The 10,394-nt window shown below is 35.0% G+C and overlaps 1 protein-coding gene across 1 annotated transcript in view; it reads left to right on the top strand.

Annotated features, from left to right (window-relative positions):
• LOC134851054 (retinal rod rhodopsin-sensitive cGMP 3',5'-cyclic phosphodiesterase subunit delta-like) overlaps positions 1 to 9,987 on the top strand; it is a 150,830-nt gene extending 140,843 nt beyond the window's left edge. Inside the window, exon 7 of the mRNA XM_063866954.1 lies at positions 9,438 to 9,987. Within this exon, the coding sequence (XP_063723024.1) occupies positions 9,438 to 9,519 (82 nt within the window). The 3' untranslated portion in view covers positions 9,520 to 9,987. The remainder of the gene's footprint in view (positions 1 to 9,437) is intronic.
• The last annotated feature ends 407 nt before the right edge of the window (positions 9,988 to 10,394 follow it).

Genomic DNA, 10,394 nt, shown 5'->3' on the forward strand with positions numbered 1-10,394 from the left:
GTTGCCAAATGAAAACCTATTAGCTGTCATTGAAAACCTCAAGGACATTATTGAATATTTCGGGAATTTACTTAATCAAGATTTCTCATCGTTGCTGCTGGCCATGGATTCAGAAATAGAGTACGTCAATGTTTTGAACACCATGGAGCAACATACGCTATTGTATTTTATGTTTGAGAAACAGTTAGAGAAGTCTCCAATTGTTTTGTTAACTTATTCCAGTTTCATCATAGCCTATCAGGAATCCGAATTTCATTTGCTTTGCAATTTTCTTACCCAACAGGCTGAAAAAAGTGTCAGCTCAAGAAACCAGGAAAGCAAAAAGGGCTCACAGTTGATATTGGAAAAGACAACTGAAGAACCACGTCTACAAACTGAAAAGCAGATGGTGCATAAACAATCTCTATGTGAAGTGCAAGAAAGTAGAGGCGTGATAGAATTCATTGAGTGCACTCCTTCTCAAGAGGCGATATGCAATTTAAATAACAGTTTAGAATTGTTATATCGAGATTACGAAAATCGGTTGAATTCTTCGAAAGTGGAGGACTTGTGCAAACTACGTGAAAAAATAGCCGAAATTGCGTTCAAAGTTGCAGACACTTACTTCTGCATGTATCTTGACAATAAGTATCAGGAAGAGGCCTATTTCAATTTTAACTGCTTCATCCACTATTTCACCAACTCACTGAATTTCAATCCACGATTATTGGAATCGGATGAGCGTGTGAAGAAATATTTGGAACAAACAAAAGAACTGAACTTGTTTCGAAAAATTGAAAACCGGAACCAAGAAGTGAAGAAAATTTTAGACGATGGTAATGTGCAAAACGCAATTGCAACCAAAGTGCTTGATGACAAAATCAGAGGAAGCCCTTGTTACGATTTGATTAAGTTCAAGTCAAATTGTATTCTATTGGATAAAAAGGAGAAACTGTGCCACCAATCTGTATTAGGAGCAATAAATGCTACTTACCTTGCTGGTCACGAAAAGGTGTCCCTGCTAATGAACCCAGGAGTGTACGAGGAACCGCGTACAATATTACTAGGCTCTGAAGATCCTCTGGCTATGCCTTGTGAGGTCGATATTGTCGGAAATTGGGTACCAGTCGCAGATAACGACTCCCTATCCAAATGGATTGCAAAAGACTCTCCCATTGTTATACAAAACGTAGTCAGGGGCACCAAGGATCCCATAAGTCACATATTTTGGCAGCACACGTTCCAATTAGATTTAGGCTCTCTTAGCCTAACTAGGGTGACCGTGAGAAATTGGCAACCGCTGGAGAGATGTGTCGTTTTCAGCGGTTATGCGTCAGAATTCCGAGCTACTCAATGCTCGTTTAAATCGAAATGTGGGGCTGCGATTTCTTTGCACGACCATTCAAAGGTTTTCATTGAGAAGTGTCGTTTCGTTGACACTTACGGAGCAGTCTTTGTGAGTTCAGAGCGAACGTCTGTTAACTCTCTGAGACCTTACCGTGGTGAAGGGCACCTGGACATGTCCGATTGCTTAGTTGATCAGACCAATGTTGTGGGAATCGAACTGAGAGAAGATATTACAGCTTCAATTGAAAACTGTAGCATTCAAAACTGTTCATTCCAGGCTATTTCAGTAGGCGCGAAAGTGACTGTAGTAAAATGTCACCTTAAAAGGAATGCTTTCCGTAACACCCCAAACGAAGGAGCGATTCAATTGAGCCATACTAAAAGCAAGTTGCTGAATACAGTTATTATAAATCAAAGCGGCAACGGAGTGGTGACTGAGTGGGGCGAGGCGATTTTAGACAACGTCTCAATAAGTAACTGCAATTTGGCGGGAGTGTTAGTTGGAGGTGAGTGCACTGTGCTTAACTCTTCTATCCAAAACTGTGCAATGGGGATGTGCATTTCACCCGATGGTCTGTTGAAAATGAAGGGCAACCAGGTCTCGCGATGCCGTAATAAGGTGTTTAGAATGGCGCGGTCCAGGGCTCCTATCGAGGAGGACGTAGAAGTGGATCCAGGTTTGTCGCGTGTACTGGACGGAATCTCTAACTTGTTGGTTGACAGAGAGAACGCAATTGCTTTTCTGGAGCAACGAAAGAAAGTTGCCGAAGAGTTGGAAAAGGAAACAACAGTTCTAGACTTTGTATCAGGTTCAAGAAAGCATTGTGTTCTAAATTGCGCATATTGTACGTCGAATATATACAGCGTGAGATCAAGTTGTATTTTATGCCAACGTTGCGAAGTGCGTGTATTCTGCTCCAAAGCGTGCTTCGAAAAGGGAGCAGAGACACATAAAAAATTCTGTGACATAATAATCGATGTGATCAGTCGATACGAAAAGCTCACCAATAATGAAGCTGGAAACTCCAAAACTTTCCTTTCAGAGCAAGAAAAGCCAAATAAGAAAGGAGCGACAAAATCCAGAAAAAACATCAGTCGTAATCGAAAAAGATAAGAGATAGTCTGTGTCAGAAATTTACATACGAGCTCTTCATCTGCGTACACATTTATTGTCGTTTGATTGCAAAAAAAACCTTTTGCTGAATCATTAGATTGTCTCAATTTCAGATCGTCCAGATTGTCTCGCATTTCGCTTTGCATGTTTCTAAATAAACTTGCGCAAAACGTTTCTGCCTGAAATGTCTGTATTCAATAAATTATCCGTACTGCTGTATTTAGCTTCTGACAATTTTGTATCTTAAACAGTAACCGCTTTCCTCCAATTTTAGTCTGGTGTGATAATTTTGAGCATAGTGCATGTATTAAATTTGAGAACTATAATGCATGATATAGTCATTTCATTTTCAATCACTTGTACTAAGACTAAGATAGTTTTTCTAAATACATTACTCTGTCTAATGAAATGCTATTCAAAATTTCACATTTTACGCATCTTTTGCCTAAAAATTTGGCGTTGAAATAATTTTTAAATAATTTGCGAAGTATAACAAATGTGCGATGCAGCTATTGAAATTGATCCTACCACCTATTGTAATATATCACCTTTAGTCTTCCTTATCTGTTGAGCTTAAAAATATTTGAGAAGTTAAACAATCTGAGCAAGAGCGTAGTCTTTTGAGCATAACTTGTTTTGTTCCGACTATTTACACTTGCGAAGCGAGTGTTTTAGTACGAACCTTCTTTTTTTCAACCTAAGTCGCAAATAAAAGTGCTATTTTTGGTGGCACTATTGAATCGGTAGGCTGCGGTAGCAGTATAATGTAATATATGCTTTAACAGTTGAAGTAAAAATTTAACACAGTTTATGCATTTTTAATTCATCAAATGAACCGAAAAAGTTAATTAATTCAAAAAGCAGTACAAAGATAAAAAGCTCGATTTCAGAAATTTTCCAACTCAATGTATCTTGCAATTTTTTTGAAATGAACAATTTATACATAATTTGGCTTTATGCTTTTCAATTTATTACATGCAAAATTGTGTCTTTTTGTATTTGGTGCCCCTTTTGCGGTATCGAGTTGGCAATTTATTAGCATATATAGCTTTGGATATTAGTGGCTAGTTTTTGAGGAATTTAAGCATCCATGGCTGAGTGATTATGCGTGTGACACAATGTTGCAATGTCGCAATGTTTGCATACTAGTAGCAATTTATTTTTTTAGCATTTTAACTGCTTTGTTGGTGGCTAGTGTTAGCAACCTTTCAAGGGACCGTGGTGCATATGCGAGGATGTGAGACTCTCAATATTGAGGTCAGCGGGTTGAATCCGATGCATGGCAAAAGGTTTATAATTTACCTTCTATTTCAATTTTAAGAGCTTCTTGTTGTCGTTTTCCTGCTTTTGTTTGCAAAGTGAAGCTTCGCTTGTGTAGATTTTTTTCTCAAAGTATAAATAGTGTAGTTGTATTCTGTTCGGCTTCCTAAGGTCTTTGTTTTGTGTTAAAAAAACAGAAATCTGCAACCCAGTAGTTTTGGAGATATGAGCAGTTTTATTAAAAGAGCCTAAAGGTTGATTTTTAAATCCTTCAATTTGTGAAATTTGCGAACCGCTGTTGAATGCTCTTATCTTTTGCGATCGTAGTGTAGTGGTTGCTGCTTTTTTTCCAGAAAAGTCTTTCATTTTGATCACGCTTAAATGTGGCTTTTAGCCGTTTGATTTCTTTTGAAACTGAGTTCATTTTCTTGGTTGAAAGGAAGGCAAACTCCACCATTTAACAGCAAAAGTGTAAATGTCACGAAAAACGACAAAAGTTTCTAAAGTGAATTTTTAATTTGTCAGTAAATTTTAATTTGAAAGTGAATTTCAATTTCCAGTTTTATCAAATTGGGTTAATATCAAAAAAAATGTATACATCAAATTGTTCTTGAAATTCGAAGGCTTAAAGGTTTTTTTCTTTATAATTCGAAAGGTCAAGTTTTTTCAAAAAACAGTCAGCATTTTTTCAGTTTTACTTAGGTTCATTGACTTTTTTTACAACTGTCTGTTGGCTATGTTATGTTGTTTATACTTAAGCAAAACCTCTTTTCTTTCAAAATAAGGGTTAAAGAACCGTATGTGCGAGTCAAGCGCTAGTTATATTTGAAACTCGATCTCTTTTTTGTAAATTTACCAACTGATTTTTTTAAAACCTGCTCTGAATTTTGTAAATTGTTTCAGTTGAGAATGTATCGGCTTAGTTACCTCATTTTCGATCGTTTGAAGGACAAAATATTTTGTCATATTTTTTTATGTCAGAAGTAATGGGGTTAAAATTCTAATTTCAAAACATTATTGCTCACATTTTTTCTTTGACGACATTGTTGTCGGCTCAAGTGGCGTTTACATAGTATTTTTGGACAATTCGCTGCCGGTTGAATGATTTTGAATGCTTATTTTCTTGACATTTTGCCGTTGAATGTGTTTCTAGAAATATTTTCTTCAAATTCAATATATGCGAGACTTTTGTAGATCTAGGTTTTAAACTTTGTCTTCCACATAATGGCTTACATCTCGTGTTGTGACCGATAGCTTACAGTACTTTATTTGTGTTGTGCCGCACGTTCTGTTAAGCTCCCTTTTATGTGCTTTTGCAATCAAATCTGATCCAGAATGTTGGCATTTTGCATTGAAGTTACTCAAAGCTACAAATGTTTCAAATCTTGTCTCATAATTAAACCGCGATAGATTTCAATTGTAATTGAACACAGCTCGGCTACCAAATGCTAAAGCGGGCTTTTCAGGTTCATTTTTAATCAGTGCTAACTTGATGTTCTGCAAAATAAACGCCAAAATGATTCTCGAAATGTTCTCTTGATTTTAGCCCGAAAGCTGTTTTAAATTTTAGGGTTCCCAACGTAAGGGAAATCTATCGATCATGATAACTTGGAATATATTAATTTCAACAGAATAAGGCTTACATGATAAATGCTTGATTTAAACTCGTTTTTCTGGTGATATAATTTGTTCTGTTAAACTCGAAAGTTGAGCTATTCAAAAAGACATCCATGTTTTGCTTGTTTTCTTTGTGTCTAGTTAGAATTCTTAAGTTTTGGTTTTGATACAAATATGCTCTTTATGTGCTACCATCTGATCACAACATGCTTGTGTTTGCGAATACAACTTCGCCTCCTACATTTTTGCACCATTCAATTTAACACCGTACGAATTGAATTATAGTCATTTTCTTCAAATTTTAACATTTTATTTAAATCCTAGACATTTTAACTCCTATTTTTAAATTTAACAACGAAATGTTAATTTATAACCAAAATTTATAACTTCCATTTTTGCCAACAGTGGGTATGGCTCTCTACAAAATTAAAGTTGGTTATCGCTGTCGGACCTCTGGTCGCCTTAAATCGAGAATCGTGAAGTTATAGTGGTTTAAGTTTATTAATGTATTAAATAGCTGGGAGTGGCTATGGGTATTTAAAAATCCGGGTTGTCAGGATGACTTTCATTTAATGTTCTATCTTCTTTTTTGTTGCAATTTTTTGAACGCAAACTCAGTTTTCTCGACGATATTGAACAAGACTGCTCCTATATCAGGGCAAAGCCCTGAATGTTGTGACTGCGCTTTAATTTGTCTGGAATAGTTTTTGGATGAAATTTTGACTGCATATCGAATTAATACATATTAGCTTACCTCTATTCAATTCGTAACGGTTTTGTAATGATGGAATTAGAATTAATTGAGTAGTTTATTTTGACTCGATTCAGACCGATCGTAGAGTCAGGTTAGCTTAGTTGTATGCGCGCCCTTCTGCGAACATGATGATCAAAGGATGGATCCCCCATGCAGAAAATTCTTTTTGAAATTGGTTAGAATAAAAAAAATCCTCAAGTATATATATTCCTCACTTTCTTCGAAATTTTGAACGCTGGCTTGATTATTAACATCATTTAGAATTGTTTTTTTTTCTATTGATTCTGTTCAAAGCTTTTTAAAAAGCATCACGTTTTCTTTTTTGCTAAAAAGCTGTCTAGCATTGTTTTTAAAGGATCTGGAAGTTTTTCTATCTTCTCTGAGATTTACCTTTTTCTTATATTTTTTGAAAGAAAATTTGTTTCTTTGCTTCGTATGATGCGTTTGTGATTGGTTTTGTGTCATAATTTTTCGCGATAAGTTTTGCTTGGCTGACGAGGTTTCTTGAAGCGGTTGCTGAAATTTTATTTATCTGTGTACGCGGTGGTACGTCAGTAAATTGATGTATCAGTAAGCATCAGCAAATCGAAAACGGGCAGACCAGATCATTTTCGGGCAAACTGAAAAAATATCATTCCATTACGCAATCTCATGTTGAAGACAGGTTTGTAAATATGACAATTTTTTCCAAAACCAAAATTGAAAACGAAAATGAAATTAAATTACTGATGCCATAAGCAGCAAAGCTCAAGTTTCCCCCCTATTAACTATAGAAAAAAACGCAGCGTATAAAAGCGTCTTGTTGAGGTTTCGTTTTTGTTTGGGTCACATTTTCTTGAATCTTGTGTTAAAATACCAGTCTCCCAAAAGAAATTCCGCATTTTATTGCTCATAGCTTTGTCGTAACTTTTCCGGCTTGTCACAGTTTTTCGACTTGTTTTCTAATATCGCAAACTACATGCAAATTTTCTTAGGAATTCAGGTCGTAGTTCTCCCGCAGACTTCGGTCGGTGAAAGCGTAGACTAAAGAATGAAAATAAAAACAACGCTATATCAGTATCCGCTTAATTAAAGCGCATTCAATGCTTGCCGGCATTTGCAATTGAAGCATGAGTTCAGGTGTTAGGTAGCAGTCGTTTAATTTTTTATTTGGCTGCGGCAGAATGCGGTTTCGATTTTCGGTTGGTATTTTTTTGCCGGTTTTTAGGGTTATTTCCTTACTTTCATTCTCCGGAGGTTGTTTTCTTTCAACCTCATCTGAATGGTGTCCGAGATAGGCTGTAATTAAGATTTAAGAAGTGAGAGATTTTGAGGAAAAAACTTTGTAGGTTTATTGTTCCGACCATTTAAAAAGAGGCGGATCTTTGTATTCGGGTTTGTTTAAGTTTTTTCTTTTTGTTTTCCACGCAAATTCATCTACCACAAACAATTATCAGACTGGGTTGAGTGATATATAATGATTGAAACACTTTCAGTCATGATTCGAACTACATTAAAAAAATTTACAGCTTTCACTAGAATTGGTGTGATGTTTTTGATTTTTCATCTATTTTTGATAGAGGAAAGCGAGCGAGCAGGCTTATTTTGTTTTTCAACCAAAAGCATTAACCACAATCAATCATCGTAATGAGTGGAGTGATATATCTTATAAAATTTTTCAGCCCAGAATCGAGCGACTTAAAAAGTCCCAGTGTCGAGAAAAACCGGTTTATTATTTTAGTCGAATTTCGAGCAAAAAAGCAAACGAACAGGCCTATTATAGAAGAATAGGTCATGAAACTTTCTTTTTGTTCCTGTAAAGTTGCAAAAAAATTATATTCCACATTAAAGTGTTTTCTGTCAGAAATTTGAAATTTTTCTCGGCGCGATCGTGTTAGAGATTTTTTGATTATTCGTTCTTTCTTATCGTTTTTTTAAACTAAAACAGTTGTCCTATTTTACTGTGACTGTCGAATATTCCCTGTTTCTAGTTTTTCGTCTGATCCTTCTATCACACGATGTTCAAAAAACAACACTAATATGAAAAAAAAACATGGAAATCGGAATGTATACTTTTTCAGGATACCAATTTGTTTAACAGAATCACTGAATTCTTTGATTGTTTAATTTTAAGTTTAATTCTATGAGAACATTCTGTGCATCTGGTGCAGAGGTAACGTTTATGCATGGAACATTAAAGATCCAGCATTAGGCCCCGACCAGATCCTTTTCTTATTGTTAGTTGAAATTTTCGGCACTAAAGTTATACCTATTGTACGCTTTGTTTTGTCATGCTAATTGTCACGGCTTGGGTTTTGACTTGCAATTTTAGCTTTTTTTTCTTCAATTTTGTTTATACACGGGGCAGATTGCTGAGCTCAAACGAAATATTCATGTTGTTCTTCTTTTCCTCTCTACAGGAAAATATTTTCAATCATTTTAAACTATACATGAACTAATCGTTTTAGATGCAAAGAGATTTGAAGAGAAATCCAGTTATTCCGCGTTTTTAACAATGATTTTCTGGTTTGGATTTGTCAAATGAGGTTTTATGAATCATACTAATGTTATTGATTGCCTGATCATGCCGAAAAGTATGGAAGCCAAAAACAAATAGTTTTTCGTAGATCAACAGCACCTTGATGCAAACAGCTTGTTTTTTGGACTGTTGAAATTAGGGAAGATTTTTGTATTCATCCTTGCAAAACCAGGTATCTCAAACAACCATGGGTCGAGTAATATTTCATATTGAAACTTTGTGGTTGTGAGTTGAAAGGCAAATAAAACTTTCTAAAAACGGCCCAGTGTTGAGAAAAACGGTTTGAATTTTGCGAGTCTTAGACTAATTTTGAGCTTATAAAGCGACCGATTTACATAATATGAAAATGGGCCTTTTAGGCAAAAAAATTGTTTTACTAAATGAAAAACTTTTGGCGCTTTCATTAGCGTTTCCTTGGCAATGATTTTTTCTAAATAATTAAAATTTTATTGTGCAAAAAAGGAATGCGATTTTTTTTTTCATTGTTTGTTTGTTATTCTTGCTTTAAAGACAACTGTTGTCAAATATGCTTAATTAAGTAGTTTTCTACGCGTGTATATTTTTCTATCACGCCACGTCGCATAAGAAGCGACACTGATTTGAAAAACTTAGTAAATCCAAGAACTTTTCTTGTAGTTTTTTTATGTGGTCGGAACATTTAGTGCTACTTGCACAGCAACCGGCTATCTTTGTTTTTTTTTCTAAATAAGTCTCTGCTTTCCAGAACATTAAATTTCTAGCCAATTGATTGGTGTTATATCTTGCGATCTCTCACTTCCCTTCTGTTGTAATGTTTCTTTCAAAGATGGGATCGTCAAAACAACTAAAACATAATATTTTGTGTTTAGGGGCAACATTGTGATAGAGACGAGTTTCTTTGACGGGGATGTGTTAATCAGCAGGTCACGTGTGAGAATATTCTACGTATGAGAATATTTCTACCAAACAACATCATTAGATACAAGTTAGACAAGTGCTGTTATACTCGCGATCAAACTGAATTATTAGTTAAAATTGATTAGTACGAGTGAAAATCTCAGATTATTCGGATTCTTAACGCTTGCTGGAAATAACCTTTTTCAAGTTTGATGATATTATAACCATTGAATTTTTAAGGCTTCTATTTAGCTATCACATGATTTGTTGCTTCGCTTCGAAATTAAATGATCTGATTTTTTCTCCCGTGCTAGTTAGTTGTTTTGTCCAATATTTAATTTATCTTTTGGCATTATCACCCACTATCCCTCTTTCCCAAGAAGTTCGCTCACGAAACACTCCTCTGCCGTCTGCAATATCACGCGTGATGTATTTTGTATGTTAATATTGTAAATTATGTGTATAAATTGTAGAGATCACTTTTATTTGCAAATCGATGTATTAATTAAAGACTTTAGAAAAGGTTCTTTTAGAAAAAAATGTTTTATCAAACTGATCAGGTTCGTTAACGAAATCAATTTTGGCTGAATGATAATTTTTCAGAACAATAGCCAAAAAGCCGCTTTTCGATTACTTTATTAGACTTGCGAGGGCAAGTGTATTGCGATCGGGTACTAGACATTTTCTCATTAATGACTTTGTTCACAGGACTCATCAACTGGAGGCCTCTGTTTGAATTTTCGTATAACAAACGTGCTTTCTTCTAAAAAAAAATTTTCCTTTTTAAGTTTTATATTCAGCTTAGAATATTGAGATTTTTTTAAAAAATCTGCTTATTAGCCTCATATTGCGGCTTTTTTGGGCAAAAGTATCAATTTTTATGTTTATAGATATTTTTGAACTTCGAGTTTCAAATTTTTTATGCTCAA

This window comes from Symsagittifera roscoffensis, chromosome 7 (assembly GCF_963678635.1).
Source record: "Symsagittifera roscoffensis chromosome 7, txSymRosc1.1, whole genome shotgun sequence".
Taxonomy (NCBI): domain Eukaryota; kingdom Metazoa; phylum Xenacoelomorpha; order Acoela; family Convolutidae; genus Symsagittifera; species Symsagittifera roscoffensis.